Genomic DNA, 24,833 nt, shown 5'->3' with positions numbered 1-24,833 from the left:
TTGACGCTTCTCTGTGGGTGTGGGAAGGTGGTCCTGGTTGAAAAACACCGTCCAGAAAAGCAACCGACGGGATGACTTTGAGTGTTCTTGTACACTTCTTTAACATTTTGTAACACCATGAAAACAAATTAGCAAACTCTAAAAGTGACAAAGTGTCGCCAAGAAAGGCCGTGATGGATTTGAGTTGTTTGTCCTCGGGAGTAAAGTTGGGAAACTACGAGGTGAAAATGGAGAGCCCAGCTGAGTGAGAGTGGGGTGAGGAGGCTGGATTTGGCAAAAGTTGGGAGTCCTGCCTTGCTGCTAGCAGGCTAGTTAGCGTACTTAGACACTTCGCTATCTCGGGTAAGTCGAGAGGTGAGATTCAGAGTCACTCTTACGCTTTTAATGTCTGGGTTCTTAGTGAAAACTTTTAGAGACTACCCTAATGTTACTACAGGTTGGGGAAAATCAGGTAAAGTGGGTTTTATCATAAAAAAATAAACACGAAAAAGGCCTTCACTTAAAAAAAAGAAAAATCTCGAAGTTAAGTGTAGTTTTGCTTTAGGTTTCTTAAGTAAATGTACCCATTTTCAGTTTTATTAGTTTCAGCCTGTAACGTACTCCTTAATTCTTGTTTTGTGGTAGGTTGCTAAACATTTTGTACAAACAAAAAATAAAAATAAAGTATATCGACCAGCCTTCCAGCTCAGATATGTGACCATCTGTGTTGGTGCTCTCTTTTCATAATGGCAAAGCCTGTCACATGTCGTCTTAGTCATTCCAAAACATGTATTAATAGCTTTGATCATATATTTCTGCTGGGAGTCTGACAGTATGGCCTCATCACACAACTTCCATATAAAAGTATACTTAATTTTAATAGTGTTAAAATGAGTGACCAAAAAGCATGTATGTTAAAAGATGCCTGCTGTCATATCTGCATTTGATATACACACAAACTTGTATTCATATTTTATTTTGTGCTTAATTTTTTCTTTGCATTTCACAGCCTCCCTTCACTGTTCTTCAGCTTGTGATTCTCCAGGGGAGCTGCTTCATGTGTGGCTAGACCGCTGCTGACATTGCAGCTTTTCCCAATGGATCATAGCGTAGTTGATGGTGGTCTTATTTTCCCTGGAAGCTTTGAATGAGTCCTGAGGACAACTTTGTATTTTCCCCCTAAAGGCAGCTCCGGTTAAGCCTGCTTTAGAGAAGCTGGATAACGCTCAGGCTAACGGCTCCCTTTCGGATCAAACTTTTTTCTTCTTTTTTTTTTTTGCCGTGAGCATCCACACCGGCTGTATCCATTCCATTTTCTCTGTACATTATCCTATCTGAGATGCATCCTTGATAACATCTGACTGTGTGGCCCTGCTACAGGCCTACCGAAGCACACTGAAGACAACTAGTACCAGAGATTTGCGTAAGCTGCAGGCCCATTCAAGATGTATTCATGAGCACTTGGGAGTTGTTAAACCAGACTCAATCGCATTCATGTACTGTAACTGCTGATACCAGCTCACTGGTACTTGAGTGGATGTAATCCGCTTTATTCATGAACCCTCAAGCTGAGTCTGGGTGCAGCCTGGATGTTGCTGTTAAATCGGCTGTGGCGGTGATGAGGCAGGGCTCCTGGTGGCCTGTGTGGCTGACTGGGCAGTGGCCCAAGGTGATGTGATGGGGTGCCGGAACAGTAAGGTCCTCCCTGAGCCTCCAGAGGATGTTAAGTTGGACCTGGTCAAAAAGGTCAGTAAAGATGCTGTAACTGTTAACGGTATGGTTATGGCATATGTAATCATGCATATCAACAGCTTCACTGTCCAGATACAGTGACATGGTGGAGCTGTCCGAAATGGCTTAAAGTCACTTTGGAGGCAATTTGTTTGGTTAAAAAGGAAAATAACATATGCGGCTTTTGAATGATGTGAATATTTCATCATCGTCCACAGGAGGGAAAACAATACAAAGTCAAAGTGCTTTCATAGGTACATTTATTTCAACATGAAATTTTGCTTTTAAAAGATCTAGATTACAACACAACTATGATTAAACAATGTCTCTTCATATAATATTTTTTTAGTCCTAAGTATTTGAGGGGAATCTGTTAGAAAACTAATCTGGTAGTCTTTTGACTTAATATTAATTTGTGTTTTTAAAAGTAAAACTAAAAAATTTATATATCTAATCTTTTTGAATGTGGCTAATGGGTAAATGGATTTAGTCCCTCTCTACTCAAAATTTACAATTGGGTCTCATTCATACATAACTTTTGTCTGTGGCACACTGTGGATGCATCAGGAAAACTCGGGGTTAAGTATCTTGCTCGAGGATGCCTCTCTCATGTGGACAAGAGAGAGTCAGGGATCAATGCAACAACCTTCTGATTGGCAGACAACCTGATCTATCACCTCAGCCGCAGTTCTTTTGTTACTTTACACTGAACATATTTGGTTTTGAGACTGATTAGTGGGTGCAACAAAACATTTTATTGGTCTTTTTATTTACCAACTGAAAAAAAATATTGATTTATTCAGAAATGCTGTAAAATATCTATTGCTCCTACTTACTACACAAAGCTGCAGTGTGGAGACTGGCTGCTTTGAACACATCTAATCTGTAACTGTAGACATTGTATAGACAAAGAATATAAGTATAATTTAGTATGGTATTTTTTTTAGTTGATTTCTTTCTTTCATTGATCTTCTGTGTATTTTGATGAACTGTGCTGTGTATTTTTCAGGTTGATCCTCAACCTCAGACAGATATCTATAAGCACTTCATACGAGGGGATGGCTCTGGAAGCAAGATGGGTGTGGCTGGTGGCGGAGCAGGTGACAAAGCAGAGATCACCTCCCCACATCAAGCCCAGTCTCACACTGCCACTCCCACCGCTTCAGCTCACCTCCCTAAGGACCTGTCCGAATTGCCGGATCCTCAGCGAAGGAAAGTGGCGAAATACAGAGCTAAGTTTGATCCCCGGGTTACAGCCAAGTACGAGATCAAAGCTTTGATAGGCCGGGGAAGCTTTAGCCGTGTGGTCCGCGTGGAGCACAAGAGCACCCGACAGCCATACGCAATCAAAATGATCGAGACCCGGTACCGTGAGGGGAGGGAGGTGTGCGAGTCAGAGCTGTGTGTTCTGCGTCGTGTTCGTCATACTAATATAATCCAACTCATGGAGGTCTTCGAGACAGCTGAGCGTGTCTACATGGTCATGGAGCTGGCCACTGGAGGAGAACTTTTCGATCGGATCATCGCACGCGGCTCCTTCACAGAGCGGGACGCCACACGGGTGTTGCAGATGGTGCTGGATGGCGTCAAGTATCTCCACACTTTGGGGATCACTCACCGAGACTTGAAGCCTGAGAACCTGCTTTACTACCACCCGGGACCTGATTCCAAGATCATCATCACTGATTTTGGTTTGGCCAGTAGCAGGAAAAAGGGAGGCGAGTGTTTGATGAAGACCACCTGCGGCACACCGGAGTACATAGCGCCTGAAATCCTAGTGAGGAAGCCGTACACAAACGCTGTGGACATGTGGGCGCTTGGGGTGATTTCCTACATCCTGATGAGTGGAACCATGCCCTTCGAGGACGACAATCGCATGAGGCTCTACCGCCAGATCCTCAAAGGGAAATACAGCTTTTCTGGAGAGGTGAGGAGTTAAATCTGTTGCTCACTTTTCCCTTACACCAGCACACTTCGGTCGTATTAGGAATGCATTCCTCAGACTGCAGGGGGCTTTGTCAACAGATTTCCAGGAAGTTAAGCTTGTGAGGTGAAACGGTTGTAACCCAGATACATACACTGTGTCTTTTTTTGGACTTCAAATCCTTCACAATTCTCCACTTTTTGTGTCATTTCACGTAAACTGGTACCTTGTACACTGGAGCACTCTCAGTAATTTGTCTTTTCTAAATCAATTCAGAAGAATGCTGAGTAGTCCATTCCTTTGTTTCACAGTGTGGGATGTTAATGTTACCAAAGGGGCCCGTGGTTAATGTTTGCCCCACATACAACCACTCCAGCGTGAATAATCGCTGAGTAGTTTTGTAATATTTAATGAGAAGCAGTTGAATCATCTGAGTTTTCTGGGGATTTGGCCAGATTTTTAACTTCTCAAATATCTGACAGCTAAGATAAGGCCAGATCAGGGATGTTTAATAATTGAAAACACTTCCAAGGAGCCAGTATTTTGCTTCAGCACAGACTCTGGCTGAACCAGCTGTGCTGCATACAGAGTTTTCCTTGAAATAAGTAAATAGAGCTTTTCACTAGAACCGACCTTTACACATTTTGAGGATAAGTTTGTACTTTATAAACAGTTCAGAAGACCTCGAGAGTAACGAGAAGAATATCTCTGGACATTCACAACATTTCTTTGGCAAAAACAACAAACAGCAGAAACTACTTTCTCGGGACATTTCTGGGACAAATTATAAACAGTGTTTATAAAATTTCCAAACAGCTGTCTCTATACGTCCAAAAGATACAGAGCAACATTTTTCATTGATCTACCATTAACTCAAAGATGTAGCTGAGGTTATAGCGTCTGTGCTCATTAGCTAGTTGCTGTCCATGGCCAGTTAAGGAGTGCATGGTGGGCTTATAAGATTTTTTTTTTCTCATAAAAACAGCTGCCTGCTGTAGGCAAATCTTAGTGCTATGAAAGTAAATCACATTTCACACGTCATTTCAGCCTTTTTACAATTTTTTTCATTGTAAAAATATTCATTTTGCTGTTTTAGTTTTCTTCTTCATAAAGGTGTTTTCATTCAATGTTTGTTCACCATAAAATATTGTGTGCATGTTTTAAAGCATATTGTTGAACAGTTTCAGTTTTCAAAAGACTTTAAGTTGAATCTAATGCCGATCCGTGTTTGCTAGCTTGCAGTGTTTTGTGGTGCATTACTGCACTACAATTTGCAGGAACATTTGTCGGCTAATGATCGTAACCCATCCTTTAGTAGCCTGTGAATGTCTACTAGTGGTCAAACCATTCACAAGGTTTGAACTGCTTCCATATGAGTGCAGAGCATTGCCCTCAAAAGAGCTAAAGACTTAGAGACTTAGAGCTTTTTATTGTCATTGTGCAGTTTCTTGCACAGCGAAATTGGGTAGCTGAACCACAAAGGTGCTAAAGTAAGAAGAAGAGAAACCAATATACAACGAAGGTGGAAAATAAATAAATAATTAAATAAATAGAAAGCTATACCAAATGGGCAGTACTTTTGCAAGATACCAAATCAGACTAATGAGCCTCACCTATGTGAATTCGTCAGGGTTTGCCAGTAATGCCAGTAATGGAAAGTAGTCAGAGACCTTCTGTACGTGTGGTCACGTCAATGTTTTTGAGAAATCCCAAAGCTGTTCTTGAAGAAAAGCTTGTCCTGATTGCTGTGGTAGAGCAGGCTTGAATGTGCTTCCCTTGGGGACGTTGGTCTTTACAGCTGTGATAAATAATATTCACATTTACAGCTCCATTCCAGGATATAACACAGCCCAGTCATTGTTATAGGGTGGGGGAGAATTGTATTGAGGTGGGTTATATGTATATATGTCATGTATTTTTAGCCAGCACTGGTGATTTACCTGCTGTGGGATTTGAAGTGGGGTAGTTGTCTGCTGGGAGACTGAAAACACAGCTAGTTGCCAAGCAGGACATTATGTAAAGTGTGTGTGTGAGAAGAGGCATGCAGGATGGATGTTCCCAATTCCTGTCTAAGTAGAAATAGAGTTTAACTCATCACCAGGAACTTACAGTAAAAAGAGTCCATGTCAGAGTTAACGTTAAAAAAGGCTTTTACCGAGAGTAAAAGGCTTTAACTTTTAACATCTTGAGAACAGCCACTCAAAATGTATGCACTGGGCAATTTTAATTTGCTTAATAAAATAACTTAATTAACTTATTGTAGATGCTTTACTAGTACTGCTCATTGCTGCTTTGTGTTTCTGCTGCCATCTTGTGTCCACTGGGAAAAACCCTGCCAACATTTCTCAAGATTAATGCTATAGCTACTCATTTCATGCTCTTTGAACACAAATTTTTTGCTTTGCAACTTTTGTTGGGGGACCGAAAGTGGCTTCCAATGAAAGTGTTCTCCATATATTCTTGGCATAAATATTTTGCACATCAGTAAGCTTTTTCTGTTGGACAACCACCGATTTGTATTTCAGAGAAAATTTGTTGGTTTTATCAGATGTGCAAAGCTTTTACAAGCCTTCTGTATATACTGTTATGTTAAGGAGATGCATGGAAAGTGAAATGTTTTTGCTTCAGTCTGCTTCTACTCTTATCATTAGTTTCAGCTAGTTGTACCTAATATACAATCAACCTCTTCTATAAAGTATATAAAGAAATTTGGTAAAATTCAACCAGTTGGTTTTATTTCAGTCTTTCTCTCTTGCCTGTCTTCCCTCTGCAGCCATGGCCCAGTGTGTCCAACCTTGCCAAAGACTTTGTAGAGCGTGTTCTGACAGTGGATCCCAGTGAGCGACTTACCGCCGGTCAGGCCCTCAAGCACCCCTGGATCGTCAGCATGGCAGCCTCGTCGTCCATGAAGAACCTGCAGCGTTGCATATCTCACAACCTCCTGAAGCGTGCGTCCTCACGCTGCCACAGCACCAAGTCATCCCAGTCCACGCGCTCCAGCCGCTCAACCAAATCCAACAAGGCTCGGCGGGTGAGAGAGAAGGAGCTGCGAGAGCTGAACCGGCGCTATCAGCAGCAGTACGATGGCTGAAGCAAGGCCCAACAGCCAGCAACTGTAGCGGACCTTCTTTCTTCTTTTTTTTTTTTTCTTTAAACAACACAGCAATGACTGAAGCTTTGAGTTGCTGCCAGTGTTTGGGGGGCAAAAGTGTCTTGAAGTCCCACATTTCTGCCTTAAAACAAGGATAATGACTTGACTAAATCCATGACTCTAAAATGACAAAGCTGAAAAGTAACTGAGACTGTAGAACAAGTCAGAAAGATGACAAAATCATTCAACGTCTATGGCAGTGTGTTGCAACTGCTCCATCCAACTCTTTCACATTTACTTTTAGCAGGATGGTGCCTTTCACTTTCCTTGTGTTCTCCCGTTCCCTGTGTCGCTACATATTTATTTATTATTGTTGACATGATTATTAGTCTCCATTCAAATGGTCACTGGATAATGACCTTCCACAAGGATCTGTTGAACAGAGTTCTGGATACTGACATTACTAAGAGGAAAGAGATTCTTCAGAAGAGGAGGGAAACGCATTCCTCTCACTCATTTCTGATTGCTGTGAATTTATTATTGTGCTAATTGTATAGACTTTGATTTGAGATGTGGTTAATCATATCGAGCTGCAACATAATCACACCGTTTTAGGCCAAAATGATTTAGTCAGTCCAAAGCTTAGTTACTCTTGCCATTATTGTTAAGATCCTAAAACTATCAAAAGATTGTGAAGCCCCTTCTTTTTTCTTTTTTTTTTTTCTTTTTTTTCTTTGCGTCGCTGTTAAATCTTAGTTGTGTTAGGCAATAATAGATTATTGCCTAACGCAGCCTGTGTCATTTTGATTTGACACTGCTCGTAAAGTACCAGCGATGAGCCTTTCCTTGTTGTACAGCAGGGATTTGTCTTAATAATGGAAAATGGCCATTGAGTTTTCTTGATCACCGGCACATGAATCTTAGTCACAGATACATAGGCTGCTTTGGGTTTCCATGAGCTTTTCATACTGTCTTTTAGAAATGTAGCCTAGCTTTAAAATAATTGTGTAAGATTTATTATGAATTGATTATTTTCACCGAGTAATTTCCAGGTGTTATGACACTCTACCATTAGCTTATTGAGCTAGCCAAGTGACAGAAATGGCATTGTCCTGCTGTGAAAGAGCTTAACAAAGCTATGGCAAAATAATTTAAAAAATATTCTTGGAAGCATGGTAAATTTAAATTAGATTCCACAAAAGTGCCACACATTGCAAATTGTTATGATAACAGTAGAGTGACCAAGTAACTTTAGATAGGTTAGCGTTTTTGGAGCTTGCCTGTTCTTTCAAAACTGAGTAAATGCTAATTCTGAAACTCTAATAAGCATATTTAAATAAAACAAGTAGGAAATCAGATATCAGGAAATCATTTTCTCCAAAAACTTAATTTCTATTGTTGGTATTATATATGTTGTAACTGTAACACTTTTAAAGGTGTAAGTCAGTTTAGTAAGTGTGTAGTTTGTTTCCTAAATCTTAAGAAGCACTCTATTTACAAACTTCATACATTTATTCCACTACATTTAAGTTTTGATGCAGCCTTGTCTTAAAGTCCCACCAACTTTGTCCCAAAATGTTACTCAGAACGGGAGACATATTACAGAGTATGCTTTAGAAAAATATGGAAGGAAAATGATGAAGATAAACAGACAACTGATGCTAAGCAACTGATATCTAATGTTGGGCTTGCTCTAATTGGCTTGGAGAAAGTCATTTGAAAAACCCACATATAGTCATGGAGTTTGTGGAGATTAAAGAGATTGTGTTTTGGTTTTTCGTAATGTATTTAGCTTTCAGTGGATGTAAACACTCTAAAATGAAGGAGATAAAGAGTGCAGCCATGCAGCTATACAGTTTAATGCACAAGGCTTTTTTTATACAGAGACATTTTCAACTTAAGTTATAAAACATTCAAACAGCTCGCTACAAGAACTCTAGTTGATCAGATCTGCAATAGGAGCTGCAAAGAAACTGTAGTTGTTAGTTTTTTCTGATGTTTACGGTCTAAACCATTTCCACTAAACTTATGAATATTTAGCATCATTGCGCAATGAAGTATTGTGACCAGTGCACAAATCAGAGCTATGCTGATGAAATATCAATACCTTTAAATGAAAAAGTGATTTTTTTTTTTTTTAAACTTTGTTGATGAAGATGGTTAAAGTGATGACTATTCCCAAGTTGATAGGGAAAAAGAATCCCAGAAGTATTACAACCAAAAGTCTCACAAATGAGATTGAAATTGTTTGTCCTTTTTGCTGTTTTTCTTTCTGGCAAAGCACTTAATGTACAGTACTGAACTGAGATTCATGATTTTCTAGTTTGTTTGTTTTTTTGTTATTTTTGTTTTTTCAGAAGCCTTCCAGAGGAAATTTAATGGTACTTTGCCGTCTTTCCGTCTTTGCTTTTTAAGGATTTTGCTGTGATCTTTCCTAGAGTTTAAAAGTGTGCTGTTGTGAACTTTTTAATATGTACTGGAAACCTGATCGAGCCATGTCCGCTGACCTCAGTTTTTCCTTTGCTTTTTGTCTTTTGGCTTTCACTTTTCTTCCGTGAGGCTTTGTCATCTCTCTGATGCAACTGTTTCCGTCGTCTTTGATCATTTTTAGTCTCTTCCTTTGTCCTACTGCTGTTTTTCTTAGTATTCCTGTACAGGTAAAATGCTTATTTTTTATTTTTTATATATATATATATATCTATATAGATATATAGATATCTATATCTCAATTAAATAGAAACTGTAAAGCGAAACTCTAATTTTCACCCTGTGCGCCCAAAAATGTTGTATTGATATCAAATGCACAGTCTGCAGGCTTTAAAGAATTTGTGTTCTTTGCTGAGATATCAGCTGTAGCCGTGTTAAAAGAATGCTTTGAGTGACCTCTTGAATGATTTTTCTTTCCAACCTACAGTATTGAGTGTGTTCATTTGGTCAAAAGTGAATCAACAGTTAAATTAAAAAAAATAAGAATTATAGCTACAGATTATGCATTTGGACTCAAAAGGGATTTCTGTAGTTGAATTAGTCATTACTGAGTGGCTGTTGTGTGTCATGTTCAGCACATTTGTAAAAAATGTTTCCTTTCATGTTTTTATATACGTTTCATTTTATGCCAATGCTGTCTTTCTAAATGAAGTAGCCAACTCAGCACTGTTACATGAAAACAGTTCATCTTGTGTTATTGTGTCAAAATAAATGATAAACTTTGATTCCTCTGCCATTAACTTTTTAATTTTTTTTTCTTTAACTCATGAGTTGTGTGTGCCAATAAAGCACCGAAACCTGACTTGCTGCTTCTTTGCACTTTCCATATTTGCAGATGGGTCAAATGTTTGTTTGTTCAAATATATTGAGAAATCCAACTATTTCCAGGGGCTTCCCAAAGATGTACCTTTGTTAGGCGGCCAAACAAGATGAATAATGTAACACTACTTGCAAGTGAAATAGGCAAAGCACTTTTAGACATGTGCCATTTAAAGAAACAAATGTTACTGTTGCACTCAAATAAATTCTTGCTCAAAGCTAAATACTAAAGTACTAAAATACTTTTAACACAAGCAGGAAAGCACAGTGGAAATGTACTAATACTAACTAGAGAAAATTGGAAAAACGGTGGGTAGTCTATCCTTCAAGCTTGGGTCCTCTACCAGAGGCCTGGGAGCTTGAGGATCCTGTGCAACATCTTTGCTGTTCCTAGGACTGCGCTCTTCTGGACAGAGATCTCAGATGTTGTTCCCAGGATCTGCTGAACCTACCTTCGGGGTCACTGCACTTAGTGCTCAGATTACCACCGGGACCACTGTTACCTTCACCCTCCACATCTTCTTGAGCTCTTCTCTGAGCCCTTGGTACTTCTTCAGCTCCAAATGTTCCTTCTTCCTGATGTTGCTGTCATTTGGTATTGCTATGTCTATGACTATGGGAATCTTCCTCTGCATGTCCACCACTACTATGCCTGGTTGGTTAGCCATTACCATTTTGTCCGTATGTATCTGTAAGTCCCACGGGATCTTTAGCTCGGTCATTCTTGACCACCCTAGGGGGTGTCTCCCATTTTGACCTTGGGACTTCCAGGCCATAATCGGCACAGATCTTTCTATATACTACGCCGGCCACTTGGTTATGGTGTTCCATGTATGCCTTGCCTGCTAGCATCTTGCACCCTTCTGTTATGTGCTGGATTGTCTCAGGAGCATCTTTACACAGCCTGCACCTGGGGTCTTGCCTGGTGTGATAGACCCCAGCCTCTGTTTATCTTGTGTTTAGAGCTTGTTCCTGTGCTGCCATAATTAGTGCTATCTTTCAGCCCAGGCTTGTCCAGCCAGATTTCTGGATGTCAACTACCTCCTCTATTTGCCGGTGGTACATACCATGCAGGGGTCTGTCCTTCCATGATGGTTCCTTCTCTTGCTCCTCTTTCTTGGGTTTCTGCTGCCTGAGGTATTCACTAAGCACTCGGTCAGTTGTGGGCATTTTCCAGATGTCTCGTCCTGGACTTTGGTACTGACACTCACTAGTCCCAGGCATCCTTCCTTCCATTTAGCGTATAGTGTCAGGGTGCTGGACTTGGAGTGAAACCCTCCGTGCATGGTCAGGAGCTTCCTTGTGTTAAAGTCAGTGGGTTCCATCTCCTCCTTCGGCCAGTTTATTATCCCAGCAGGGTACCTGATCTAGTTGCTCTTCGTGGTTCCCATTTGCACGTGGGATTCCCAGGTACTTGTAGCCATCCTCAATGTCTGCAATGATGCCTCCGGTAGCACGATCCCCTCAGTTCAGACAGTCTTCCCCTCTTTGTTACCATCCACCTACTTCTCCAGTCTGAATGACATTCATTCCCGGATATTCTGGTGGTGTGAATCAGTGAATTGATACCTCATTCATTCCTGGCATACAGCTTGATGTCATCCGTGTAGAGGAGGTGGCTGGTGATTGCTTCATTCTGTAGTCGGTAGCCAGTCTTGTCAATGGGGATAGAGCATCTCCTTAGTAGATCCAGCAATTGATATATACAATTAAAAACAATGAAAACAGTACATTTTAAATGTCTAAATATTTTCAAGAGTGCTCACAAAGCATCAACATAACCAACTAAATAAAATCCTAACTTAAGAATAAATACAGCAGTTTATCCACAGAAAGGTGAGGGAAATAAGCGTATTAGAGCATGTACTGATACAGCACCATGCTGCTACATTATCTACCCTATTTACTGTTGTTTTTCGATGGTGAACAACTCCCACTGCTGGCAAAAACGCAGCATGGCCGGGAAGAATGGACTAAAGCGAGGCCCTTTGGGTTGCCAGGTTTGATATTAAAAAGTGCCGCATATCATGATACAGGATGCAGGAAAGAATGCACTTTCGATGGCAGTATAATTATTTGAGTTCCATATCGACGCAAAATATGTGGCAGTACAGCGTTTTAGCCATCTTAAATGTATAAAAGGGCTAAATGTGACCGGAGGTTAAGCAGGATAAGAATAACAGTCTGGCATCCCGTGAAAGCCAGACGTCAGTGGTCTGCGGCTGTAGTGAGTTTGCAGCTAGCTTTTGTTCGAGGGGACGTAAAATCAGCAAGCGAGTAGACGTCGAGACATCAACACAAGGACATCAAACGACACGGACCACCAGATAAATGTGAAGCCTGGGATTTAACTGTGTTGTGTGAGTATATTTATCAGACAAGCTACCAGCTGGCGCTGCATAATAACACCAAGCTAGCTAGCTAGCTAGCGATTTACATGTGATAGACCGCTTGGTCTGAAAAAATCTATTAGCATGTTTTCTTGTTTACAGAAAACAGTTTCAGATAGCGGAATGTTTACCCGTTCCTTTACGGTAAATTACTGCCCGTGAAATGATTGTCCTTCTTGGAGATATTCCGCCTACAGTATATGTCTGCTGATGCTTGCTGTATTTATTATGATACAGTCGTGGGATACAGCTTTACTTTGTTTATGGCCTAGTTAACAAAATTGCTTGTTTTAAGTTTTATTAATGTAGGATTACAGTAATGTATTAATGTAAATGTAGTGTCGCGATAGAAAAAATAGAGTAAAATGCTATTTAACGTAAGGTCGAGAAATTATAGCTTAATCCCGCAGACACTGCAGCTATTGTGTACTGTCTACTGTGTGTTTGTAGTGTGCTTTGTAGCGTGTTTGGTTAGTTCATGATCTCTACATATTGCAAAATGAATCTTTACCTCAACGTTGGGATCTCAAGGTATTTACATTCCTATCCAAACAACTGCTGCAGGTAACCTCCAAAACTCCCACAACTGTTTTCAGTATCTTGCCTGGTTTACACTAAATTTCACTAACTTATAACACTGCTGTGTATTTCTTATCTTTGCACTAATTGGGGTGGGGTGCGCTCTACCTACTAATCTGTGCCTGGAGGCTCGATGCCATTTTTTGTGGCTTGATGTCATGTTGACACAAGTGGTCCCAGCTTGGCTTTTACAGCCCAGCCCTAACCAGTGGTGGGACTATTTTTACAGCGCTGCATCTAAACCAGTAGTCGTTTAGGGTAGGTTCAACGTTAGGTTGTCTCCTACATGTAGAGTTCCTGCCCTGAGCCGGAACTAGTGACTGGCCCTCCTCCTGTGAGAGTAGACCAGCCGCAGACTTTTATTTACATCCCCAACACATGTGTACAACCATATCAGAAGTACTTGTATGGTTTTGTGTAACTGCACACAGATGATGAAAGTAAAGATAACAGTGGGATGTGTTTATCTCTTTTACAATATAAATTATAGGAAACTAAATCTGGGTTGACTGTAATTATAATTTTGCATCCTCCTGGGATCACATAGGAATGTCTAGGTTAAAAAGAACCATATTTATTGTATGCTTGACCTAGTATAACAGTTCACTCCCTGCACTCTGATCATTGACCAACTTCATAGATATTATGAGCAAGATGGTACTTAAAGTGAACTTTAAAAAAAGTTGCAGGCTTCTTGTACAAGTTTGCATGTTGTCACACAGTGAACAAATTCCCATATATCTTTAATGTCACTATAATCACAGCTTTATTTGTTGTTTTAAAATCATTCCTGAGCATTTTCTGAGTTTTTTAGGGAAACATTTTCCTATTTGGGGTGGCAGCTGCTGCTGAGGAGCAGTGGATGTATTTAGGTGGATTATTTGTCAAAATAACATTCATATGAATTCTAATTACAGCAGTGCATTGACCGTCTATGAGCTGTGTTCATTCACCAGTGAGACAGAGTAATGCTTATAAGTGGTCTTTATAGAGAAGTGTGTGTGTCGCCAGGAGAAGCAGATGGTTTAAGTTATGCTTAAGTGATTTGATACTTAAAGGTAAGGATAATTGGGTATCGCCACCACAAGTGCACCATGAATGTGAATATAATTCACACTTGTTTACACTACACACTCGTGCAAATCTACTTTTGTCAACTTTCTTTTTTTTAGAAAGTCCAACCAACTTGTGGTATGCAAGCTGACAGCTTCATCAATTTTTTAGAAATGTGGTTTGGAGGTTTTAACATGTCTTTCTCTTGTGATAGGAGTATTTAATATTAATTACAGTCCGACAATAGAACCATCCCTGACAGGCTCACCACATATTGTTCTCTGCATAGCTGCACATTTGCCTCAAACTCTTCACGAGTGGCTAAATAATGAACAAGCGTTTATGCCCCCATTGTAGTTACATAGAACACCTCCCTTCCTTCCCCTTTGCACACAGCAGGTTAAACACTCCTTTCTCTGAACACTGCACGATGTGTTCGTTTTATTAAACGCTGGTATGGTAGAAGTAGAAAAATAAATGATTAAAAAAACACAGGACTTGCAGGATTTGCATTGAATATTTACATTTATACACAGAAAAAGATCAAGAGCAACTGAATAGATTCAGCACATGTAGCTATTGTCATATCTGCATTGCATATTTGTTGGCAGACATTGCTGCACTGCTTTAAACTTTTTTTCTGTTTAAAGACTGTGTTTCCATGTATAACTAACACATCACCACATGTAAATTAAGATGAGATAATCAGGTGACAATCTTAAATTTTAAGGTTTCTAGTGTTGTTGTTAGTATGTTGACAGTGTTCATGTGCACAGTTTTAAGTCTTGGATTTCTGCCATCAAATGCAGATTGTTAAACAGCCACAGCTGTGAAAGTAATAGGCATATGATTACATATGTCTGCAGGGCCACAAAATCAATTCACTATTAATCTCAGCAGCTGGTATTATTACTGCTGGTCTAATGGGAAGTTTTCAAGTTGTTCTGAGTACCTTCTAGTTGTTTTGTGTTGTAATTTTATTTAAATGTGACAATCTTTTGTCTGACCTACTGCTTTTGTTTTTTTCCCTCCTTGTCTTACACAGAAAAACAAGAGATTGTAGAAGAAATCCAGCAGCACTTTCCGTTTCACTGCTCCAGCTCTCCTCCCAAACATCCACAGCTCTGGATAATTGTCCACTTCTCCCAGTTATCAACATGGCATCTTTGTTCCTACTCGGACAGTGCTGCTGAACCGCCACCCTGGACCGCCACCATGGAGAGAAAACGCAGAAAGAAATTAATCTAGCTGCTCAGGTCACTTGCATTATGGACTCATTTGTGGAACTGTGGACCTGAAATGCTCTGCTCCAACACCTGCTGACTCTTAACCAGCCGGTTGGCTGTTCCCACAGTTACAAAGAGCTCAGTCAAACTAATGGTTAACACTACTTCACAACTCAAAATGCTCCTCCTTTCTGCATGGGTGTCCATGCTTTTGGGGCTGATTGCAGGCTTCCTGCCTGTGGTGGGGATGGATGGGGAGGGAGGAGCCGAATCTACTTCAGACCACACCCCCAAAATAGATGCCCTCTCCTCACAGTCTGTCACAAACTGTTCCCAGTTAACCCTCAAACTGGAGTTCTCCACCAAAGTGGTGGAACATGGTAAGAAATTATTCTTGATGATGTGGTTTCAATGTAATTTTATCAGATGGGGAATACAGTGTTTAAAACAAGTATGGTAGGTGTATCCAAAGCCTATTAAAATGACATCTCTAAGTCACTCCATTGCACTCAGTGACATGTTTCTTCATTATTTTCATACATTTTGCTTTAAGGGATGTGAAAAAAATTGCTATTATTAGTCTCTGCAGCTGTTCCTAGAAATAAGACAAGTGAATGTGCAGTGTTTTTCATAATGAAGACGCATGTCAACATGTCAGTGAAATGATGTGGCTCAGTCATGGATGCGAAGAACTCTGTTTTAAGATGTGCTTGTTAGCTGGATGAAGTCTTTGATACATGTGGAAAATCACAGAACTGTCTCTTACACAGTAGAGTCAAGTGGAATAGTTTGTACTCATTAATGAAAGGGGCTTTTTACCCTTCTTGTTGAGTATTAGAGAGAAGATTTATATCTCCTGAAGTCTTCGTAGCACAAGACTAGGGCTGTGAGATATGACCAAAATCTCATCCTGATAACAATATGTGTCACAAAATGGTGCATTTTCTGTAATTCAGTGAACTTCGGGCAACTCGACTTGTTTGAAGTGTTTTAAGCTGGGCGTCCGTGTACCTGGAGACGAGTGTTGAACGATGCATGAAACAATATATTTTTAGATATAAGCTGTAACGGCCGCCATTTTCTTTGCGAGTATTTATTGCATGGTGTGCTGCGGGGAAAAGCCTGTTCTAACGTTTGAGTCTAAGGTTTATTTTGAGCAGCTGACGGCTCTCCTTCAGGAGTCACATCATATCTTCTTTCATCTGTAAACGCTCTTCATACACTTTCACCTGACTCTTGCGTAGGTGGTAGAAGAGGTTTGTTGTGTTTAAGTCCGTGGTTGCGGCATAATTTGCATAGTATAGTTTTCTGGTCCATGTCAGACTTTTCATAACCAAACCATATCCATGCTACAGAGGTAGCCCCTCTTTTAGGTCCTCGATTTGATTTGACTGGTCCTTTTGTTTGGAGCTACTTGGTTCATCTTCACTGGCCATGCTGGTATTCTCTGTGCTTGCATGGTGGCCATCCAGACACTGTATTTTGCATGGACAAACGATAGCTAAATGAAACGATAGATGTTTTGATTTTGTCATATTGCACAGCCCTACACAAGACTTCAGAAGACGTTATTCATTTGGCAAAGAAGGAGCAAAGCACAGCTGTGACTCCTGTAAAACAAAGATCTGCTGTCTTTAACATGCTGTATTTGTCCCGTTTAATCAAACTACTTATGACAAATTTATTGGTGTGCTGTAGATTTACTGTTGGGTTGATTTCTTTACTTTTGGTGAAGCCAAGCTAGCTACCCACTTCTGATAGTGTGGCTTCATATTTGGGATTGCAAGTGATATCATCTGTTTTTTTTGGGGAAAGTAATGAAGTGTAAAGTAATCTTCTATACGGACAGAGCTTTCATGCTTACTTTTAATTACTCACTTGAGTTCATCGGGAAGCTGGCTAGAGAAAACACTCCAACTTTATTTTGCAGCCATTGCTAACATTTAAATCTAACCGTTTCAATTCAATTTCTTATTCAATAGTGGACCATCCCTTGTTTTTTGTAATAAGACTAATAATAGAGTAGAGAAAACACAACAAGGAAGTTATCGCACGCGTTTTTCACAATAATTTCAAAAGTCAGTTTGTGGCATGTATGAGCATGAATTGCATCCATTCATGTCCTTCATTCCTTTGTTGCAACCTCATCCATTCAATTTTCTTAAAGCACAAATGGATCAGTAACTGTGTAGTTGCATAATCCAGATATTGTATTTTGTGACACTTGATATCCAGGCTTTGTCCTTCTAAAATTGTGGTCCACATAAACATTGAAATTTAAAACCATTTTTTGTCAGACCATCTTAGAAAGCAGAGAGTGCTTTTAATGTATTTCTTAATCAACTGTTCATTTCTGACCAAATTTTTCATATTAACTAACAAGATACATGTTTGCTCTGCCACTAATGTCTTAATGTAGTGTTTGGTCACAGTGGAAAGGTTGTATTTGTATTGGTTTTCACACCGCTCCATGGATAGGTGGTCTAAAAAGATGTCTCTCTCCTGAATGTACGCTTCCTAGTTATGGATCTCGTATTCTATCTGTTCTTTACAGTATTGTCTTCTCTCTCTACAGAGTACATAGTAGCATTTACAGGGTATTTCTCAGCCAAAGCTCGCAGCCTGTACATCAGCAGAGCCTTGCAAGGTGCTGGGGATGGTGCACTGGAGTGGCACATTGTTCCAAGAGAAAACCCAGCTTCGGACTTCCCGAGCGACTTTGAACTGCTCCACATCCGGCAAGCTTCCCCCAGGAGCCTGCTGACCTTGGAGGACCACCCTTACATCAAGAGGGTGACGCCGCAGCGAAAAGTATTCCGCACGCTCAAATACATTCCCTGTAAGTCTGCCAATATGGTGTTACTGTGTGGGAAAAGGGATCACAGTGTTTCTAAGGTTGGCACGTCTGTACTGATACAGAAAGCTGTTTAGCTGCTGAATTTCACAGAATGTCTTTGTTTGTTCAGTCATGGGATGCTTTTCTACCTCCACTGTTTTAGTGGTGCTAAACAGGATTTGATATCTTTATTTGAAGTGCAGGCCAATTTCAGGGTGTAGAAACGTGTGTTGTGTGTGTGTTGTGTGTGTGTGTGTGTGTGTGTGTGAGGTGTTGGGGGATGGGAGGAAGAACAGAGAAAGTCTGTTTGTTCACCATTTGAGGCAGTAGGTGAGTCAGTGTGGTGGGGCTTGCCTGCACGCCCTGAGCCTGGCACTGGATGAAAGACTTGAGTGTGCCCCCAGGCTGCATAAACAGACGCTTCAGTGTGGAGCGACCTTGTAGTGCAACTTCTTATTATTGAGAATGGTCAACTAGTGCCGATTACAGTTTTAAATATCAAGGAAACTAGAGCAGATATGACCAAAAATATTTATCACGATATACATTTGAAAATTTGCGATAACGATAGAACTGACGATATAATTGACACTAGACAAATTACTTTACCACAACTTAATTAGTGCAAAAAACCCGATCAATGTATTTTCACTTGAACAAACAGCTGTTTTTTATGTGCATTAAAGTTATATAAAAATTTAACAGTGCAAAAGCAAATTCCTCGCTGACAGTTTAACCAAAAAGCATTTCCAGTGGAAACTGGCCGACATATCCTCAGCATAACCATGTATAATATCCACAAAACTTAAAAAGAGGTTATACACACACAATACGGTAATATTGTGAAGTGTGCTGTGCTTCAACATGAGGCTCCTGCCACAATACGGTAATATTATGTTGAAGCACAGTACATATCACTTCGCAAGGCTCCTACCTACAATAGCCGTAATGCTCCGACAATCCATCAAGCGGTGCGGGTTCGTAGCTCAGCAAAGTCGTACTAAAACATTTGACAGGTTTTCGAGCGCCGTGTACATAAAATCGTTTTGAGGTCAGTAAACACAACCAGAATTCATACATAAGGCACACGGGATTATAAGGGGCACTGTCGATTTTCAGAAAAATCAAAGGCTGATTTTAAGTGTGCCGTATTTTCCAAAAAACACGGTAATAACGACGGCCCGCTAGCATGCGCTACCAAAAATAGTGCTTTGTTGTGTATCTGACGGACAAAAGCTAAACCAGTTCCACACTGAAGTTGCAGCATCTTTACAAAACAATTCTGGTTCATCCGTTTCATTCAACGATCCGCTTTCGCCCTTCTCATTCTCCATCGCCGCCATGCATTTTTCCGCCATGTGCGTATGAAAACAAAGGCACTGCACATGCGCGTTTTACCCATATTCTATCGCAATATTTCATTTTCTTATCGTTGCCCAACATTATACCGGTATTACCGTGAACGGTATGATATGGCCCAGCCCTACTAGAAACCCGAATTCAGTTATCTTTAGCATCTTTTTCAGTCATCTGTGAAGCACAAACATGTTTGAAAGGTACTTTCAGCTGCAAATAAAGTTTGATAAACTAAAAAGGCATGCAGCTGTTTGAGGAATATGTTAATCAAAATTAAAACTGAGTCATCTGGGAAGCAGTAAAGCGTCGTTATCACATGTTAAAACTGATCAGGAGCTTGATGGGACAGGCAAAAAATTAACTAAATACAATCAATAACTGAATGCCATATGCAAGCATAAAATTCAAGACTGTTAAATGAGATAATTATTGGAAAGTATTTGCCTCAAATCAAAAAGAAAAACCAAAAAAAGTCTTGCAGTTGCTGGTGCATGTGAAGTTAACTGGTGATTCTAAATTGAATGAGACAAATAAAGTGCTTAAAATGTATAGAATACAGCCTCTGTGGTTAAATGTGGCTTGTAACTGAATGGGCTGTAGGAATGGATAAATCCTAATCTATTTTCATAATATCGATACAGTTTGATGACGTGAAACATAAAACATTTCTCGGTGTAATCGTGCTAAAGTTTGCAGCACCTCTCTCACTGTCTCTCCATATGTACTCCCTCGCTCTCACAGTGCTCCTGCACAATGGACTAAGGCAAAGTCATTGTTAACTTAAAAAAAAATAAAAATTGATTGTGTCAAAAACACTGGACAAAGTTAAAGGCTGTTCGGATGTGGGTTGGTGGAAAGAGATCACTTCCTTGAAAGGAGATGAGAATTGTTGGACTACACTGTGTGATTTTTTTTTTTTTTGCATTGTAATGTTAGTCTGTATTAAAAGCACCCGTTAAACCAGAAAAATGACACAGTAACACAAAAGGCCTGAGGGGTATACTTTAGTCTTCGACACAGCCAGGCTTTCCTTGCCTAAGCTGGTTCAACAAAACCTAAAACCCCAGTTGGAGTTGACGGGTATTGTTGGGTATGATTATCAACTTTCTGCAGAAAACCGCCTTGATCTTGATGCTGCTGTTAATTTCTGAGATTTCTAAACTAACTATAAACTGGAAACATAGCCTTACTTATTACTGTGATTTAGCTAAACCACCTTCAGGACACAGAAAAACTGTGACTATCAGATCAGCATAGCTCACAAAGCCATTTATTTTGCTTCATGGTGCACCACTGGTTGTTTTTAGGTGAGGCTACCCAGTAAAACGGTAATAATTTTAAACATTTATTTCAGAAAAGTGGTTTTGTGTAGTTTAATGAAAATTTAGCAGCTCCTGACTGAGAGAACAACTCTTTAAAAAGGAAAAAAAAAAAAAACCTGGTCTTATTAAATAAAAGTGCACATTTCTCTAACTCACAGTTTGAATCCGTGAAACCTACTGAAATAATTCATTAAAAAGAAAAGATAAGAAAAAAAAGAAATCAACTCTGTACTCTTCTACTTCACAGGGATAAAAAGCCCTGCAGGGCTCTGCTCATGCATCCTGATGACCCACTGATAATTGGTTTTGTCCATGTGATTCACATTGCGAAAAGATTGGCTTAAATTAGGCTGCTGTGATCAGCCTCTCAGCTAATAGATGTAAGAAGAAAGGGGGATTCAAGCCAGATGTAAAGAAATTACTTCCAATGAAGCATCAGAACATGATAAGCCTGACTGTGCTGTCTGCAGTGGGGAGGCTGAAGGCGATGGCAGTGACGGGGTGTTTTAATGAAGGGAGGCCTCAATTCTTGTCCTAATGTGGCTTTACAGCAGAGTGAATGATAGTTTGTCTCAATTGTGTTCTGTCCCAACAGCACCTGAACCTGCTGCACCCTGCAATGCCACCCGTGGGACCCAAAAATGGCAGTCGTGGCAATCATCCCGCCCTTTCAGACGAACCAGCCTCTCACTCGGCTCGGGTTTCTGGCATGCTACCGGACGGCACTCCAGCAGACGTCTGCTGCGGGCCATTCCCCGCCACGTCGCCCAGATCCTGCAGGCAGATGTACTCTGGCAGATGGGACACACTGGTAAGAAAGGGCCCACTGACTGAGTCTCTGCTTTTACGCGCATCTGCTACAAAATATCATAAAATGAAGGATCTTTTAAGTATTGCTTTTAAACTTTATTTCAGAAATCATATAGGTCAACGAAGCAATTAAATAAAGTTGTTTAAATCTCTTTTGTGTGTGCAGGTTCTGGTGTTAAGGTGGCAGTGTTTGATACAGGCCTGAGTGAGAAGCATCCACATTTTAAGAATGTTAAAGAAAGGACCAACTGGACTAATGAGAAGACACTGGATGATGGTAAGGATAAATAAATATTATGGTGAATTTCACATAACAGCGAAGCAAAGGTGGTTGTAAAAGTGTAATTTCCAGGGGGGGAAAAAACCAACCTTTTAGGCCTTTTTAATGGTGCGAAGTCAACAAATGTTGTACATAATGTTTAACAAGTCATAAGTGCCTGGAGGTGTTTAAAGAATGCTGCCAAATTGCCAGACTTGCTCCTAGAGTGGCTTTAGGAGAGCTTGGTGATTAATAATGGCAATGATTCATTCATCTGTGCTAATGGTTAATAGTAATGTCACTGCATTTACAATAAGTAATGGACTGCATTTTATTTTTTCAAATAATGTAATATTAAAAGTCACAAACTTTCTGTCTGTGGAAGAGACAAAGAAAGATTATTATAAACTGCTTATCCTGTTTTTCAGGTCTGGGCCATGGTACATTCGTAGCAGGAGTTATAGCTAGTATGAGGGAGTGTCAGGGTTTTGCTCCCGACTCAGAGCTGCACATTTTCAGAGTTTTTACCAACAACCAGGTACATACAATATACAATGCACTGCTGGTGTTGGAGTGCGTTGCTGTAAAATTCATTTATACTATAAAATGTATTTGTCCCTCCCCACGTACTAGGTTTCGTACACCTCGTGGTTCCTTGATGCTTTTAACTACGCCATCCTAAAGAAGATCGATGTTCTGAACCTCAGCATCGGAGGACCTGACTTCATGGACCACCCCTTTGTTGATAAGGTGATGCACACTTCGGGATTTAACTTAGAAACATAGTTGCTTAATTAAATAAGAATGCAAAGCACAGGAAAGTTGTCTCTAAAATAACCAGGTTGATCAAAAATGCGACCACATGGTTTAAAATTTGTCTAAATATAAAAATAGTCCCCAGTCTTTCTTCCTTTATGTTACACCTGTTTGACAATGCTCTAATAAGCCAATGAGCAATAGCCAGGTCAACTGTAAGCTCAAACGGGTCAAACCAGGCACATAAACGCATGCATGACAACATTGGGACTGCTCTTTCAAGTTTTCAGTGCTCACTGATAATTACAAAAACAATATGTCAACCTTCACAATAAGTGCTGAATAGACTAACATCTGTTTTGTTGTCACAAGATCAAACACTCTTTCTTGATTAAAGGGCAAGATGTGAATTATGTACTGAATATAATGGGAAACAGCTCTGTCTCTGAAACCTTTTAAACAATCAGTCATCTTCTGCTGTGCATTCATGTTAACTAATTAAAGCTCCTTTTAGACATGCACCCCTGAACTTGTCAGCTTCATGTCTGAGTATGAACCCTGGTCACTGCTCTCTAAAAGTTGTTTTAGTAATCTGGGTACCTCAGACTTGATAACAGATCACTTGCAACATGCCAAAAGTCTTAGTTTATGATGGCAGATTAACTTGCACGATTATGTGTTGTCCTGCATTTTGAGTTGCTTTGAAAAAGATGATTGTTTTTGAGAAGGTGCTAAACTCTTTTCCCATATTTCAGTAGCAACACTTGTCCAAAAAATTGCTCCTCAATTTCACATGTTTTACACTTAAATATCTTGACCTGATGGTAGGAACAGTCTGTGACAAGTCACAATAACAAGTTACTTATTATGCACATGGCACAACACGGTAATTTAATTAGTCATTCATAAGAATTTGCCCCGATGAGGAGATATGAATGATCAGTATGTAGCTTTTCTTCACAGGTTAGCTGCCACACACGATAAGAGTTTATAAGCTACAGTTTAGTAATGCACATAAATATGTTCCCATAAACATGTGTAGGATGAGGCTTCCCAAATTATCAAAGCAGCTATCAAAATACAATCTGACCTTATGCGTTATGTGCTGTTAAACCTCACACACTCCATTTTTCTCTTTGCATGTTTGACTGCAGGTTTGGGAGCTGACTGCCAACAGAGTGATCATGGTTTCTGCCATTGGCAACGATGGACCTTTGTATGGGTATGCTAATATTGCTATAACGGCAGCACGCATGCTTACAGGGTTCGTGTGCATTAACAGGGATGAGCAGAAGAGTCTTAGTTTAGTTTCACTTCTACTCCAGTGTTGTGGTTAAAAGTGCACATGGTTCCACTGAAATCCAGCATTTTCCACATCATAGCACCATTAGTGTAAATAGATACTTGCCTCACATTGGAGTATAGTCACTATAAAAGACTTTTTCTGTTCCTGTTCGTCTGTGTTTAATTGCAAGCAAATGCTTACTTACCCTAACAAGTTTTTATTACCTTATTTAACATTTCTTTTGTCACTACATAAAAATCCCTAAACAAGCAAAGCAAGTCCTAATATTACATTTTGGAAACTGTCAGTTAAAATTTTTTTTATTTTATTTTACACTAAATTAAACTGATCTTTCTCAGCACCCTGAATAACCCAGCAGACCAGATGGATGTGATCGGGGTTGGGGGGATTGACTTTGAGGACAACATTGCCAGGTTTTCTTCGAGAGGCATGACCACCTGGGTGAGTTGCTGCAAGAAAATACACCTAGAATACACACTCTGACACACACCGTCATCTTGGCAGACATCTACTTCTGAGATCTGCCCTCTGCTTTTTGAGCTGGCCAACCATGTGGTAACCTTCTGATCCCTCATCCACATCCCATCATCCACTTACTGTAGAGTGTCTCTCTCTCTCTCACACACACTCTCTTTTTTTTTTTTTATCAGCCATAGGCCAAAGCAGACATCTGCTTTAGGATCTGATTAAGACTTCATTCACCGATTCAGTGATGTTCTGTGCCCCTTCTATCAGCGCCAGCCGAGCATAACGAGGCTCTCACTCCCACATGAATCAAAAACACCCAAAATGACAGGCTTTTCCCCCCTACTTTCTGTCTCTGCTTCAGTGTTTGTTTTTTGCTGTTGTTTGACTTTCATAATAGTAATTGCATGTAAAATCTAAGCTGACGCTCATATTTTAAACAGT

The 24,833-nt window shown here is 40.1% G+C and overlaps 2 protein-coding genes across 2 annotated transcripts in view; both read left to right on the top strand.

Annotated features, from left to right (window-relative positions):
• Window positions 1–12,391, top strand: pskh1 (protein serine kinase H1). The gene is made up of 4 exons (XM_005935011.2): window positions 1–342; window positions 989–1,725; window positions 2,720–3,637; window positions 6,408–12,391. Exons 2-4 carry the CDS (start codon window positions 1,657–1,659, stop codon window positions 6,723–6,725), a joined length of 1,305 nt encoding a protein of 434 aa, XP_005935073.1. The 5' UTR covers window positions 1–342; window positions 989–1,656; the 3' UTR covers window positions 6,726–12,391.
• The window catches only part of mbtps1 (membrane-bound transcription factor peptidase, site 1), a 25,025-nt gene continuing 12,412 nt past the window's right edge, over window positions 12,221–24,833 (top strand). The window contains exons 1-9 of the mRNA XM_005935010.3: window positions 12,221–12,391; window positions 15,099–15,659; window positions 17,855–18,118; window positions 21,389–21,604; window positions 21,770–21,880; window positions 22,291–22,400; window positions 22,496–22,612; window positions 23,773–23,840; window positions 24,263–24,365. Coding sequence (XP_005935072.1) covers window positions 15,431–15,659; window positions 17,855–18,118; window positions 21,389–21,604; window positions 21,770–21,880; window positions 22,291–22,400; window positions 22,496–22,612; window positions 23,773–23,840; window positions 24,263–24,365 — 1,218 coding nt within the window. The 5' untranslated portion in view covers window positions 12,221–12,391; window positions 15,099–15,430. The remainder of the gene's footprint in view (window positions 12,392–15,098; window positions 15,660–17,854; window positions 18,119–21,388; window positions 21,605–21,769; window positions 21,881–22,290; window positions 22,401–22,495; window positions 22,613–23,772; window positions 23,841–24,262; window positions 24,366–24,833) is intronic.

Source organism: Haplochromis burtoni, unplaced genomic scaffold (assembly GCF_018398535.1).
Source record: "Haplochromis burtoni strain Fernald_Lab_line unplaced genomic scaffold, NCSU_Asbu1 Contig_188, whole genome shotgun sequence".
NCBI classification, from domain to species: domain Eukaryota; kingdom Metazoa; phylum Chordata; class Actinopteri; order Cichliformes; family Cichlidae; genus Haplochromis; species Haplochromis burtoni.
This window is presented reverse-complemented; position numbering and strand designations above follow the sequence as displayed.

Bases quoted from the DNA above. Each gene is read 5' to 3' on its own strand.
- pskh1 (XM_005935011.2), top strand. From the start codon at position 1,657: ATGGGGTGCCGGAACAGTAAGGTCCTCCCTGAGCCTCCAGAGGATGTT. The intron at 1,726-2,719 runs GTCAGTAAAGAT...TGTATTTTTCAG, and splicing joins AGTTGGACCTGGTCAAAAAG to GTTGATCCTCAACCTCAGAC. The intron at 3,638-6,407 runs GTGAGGAGTTAA...TTCCCTCTGCAG, and splicing joins AATACAGCTTTTCTGGAGAG to CCATGGCCCAGTGTGTCCAA.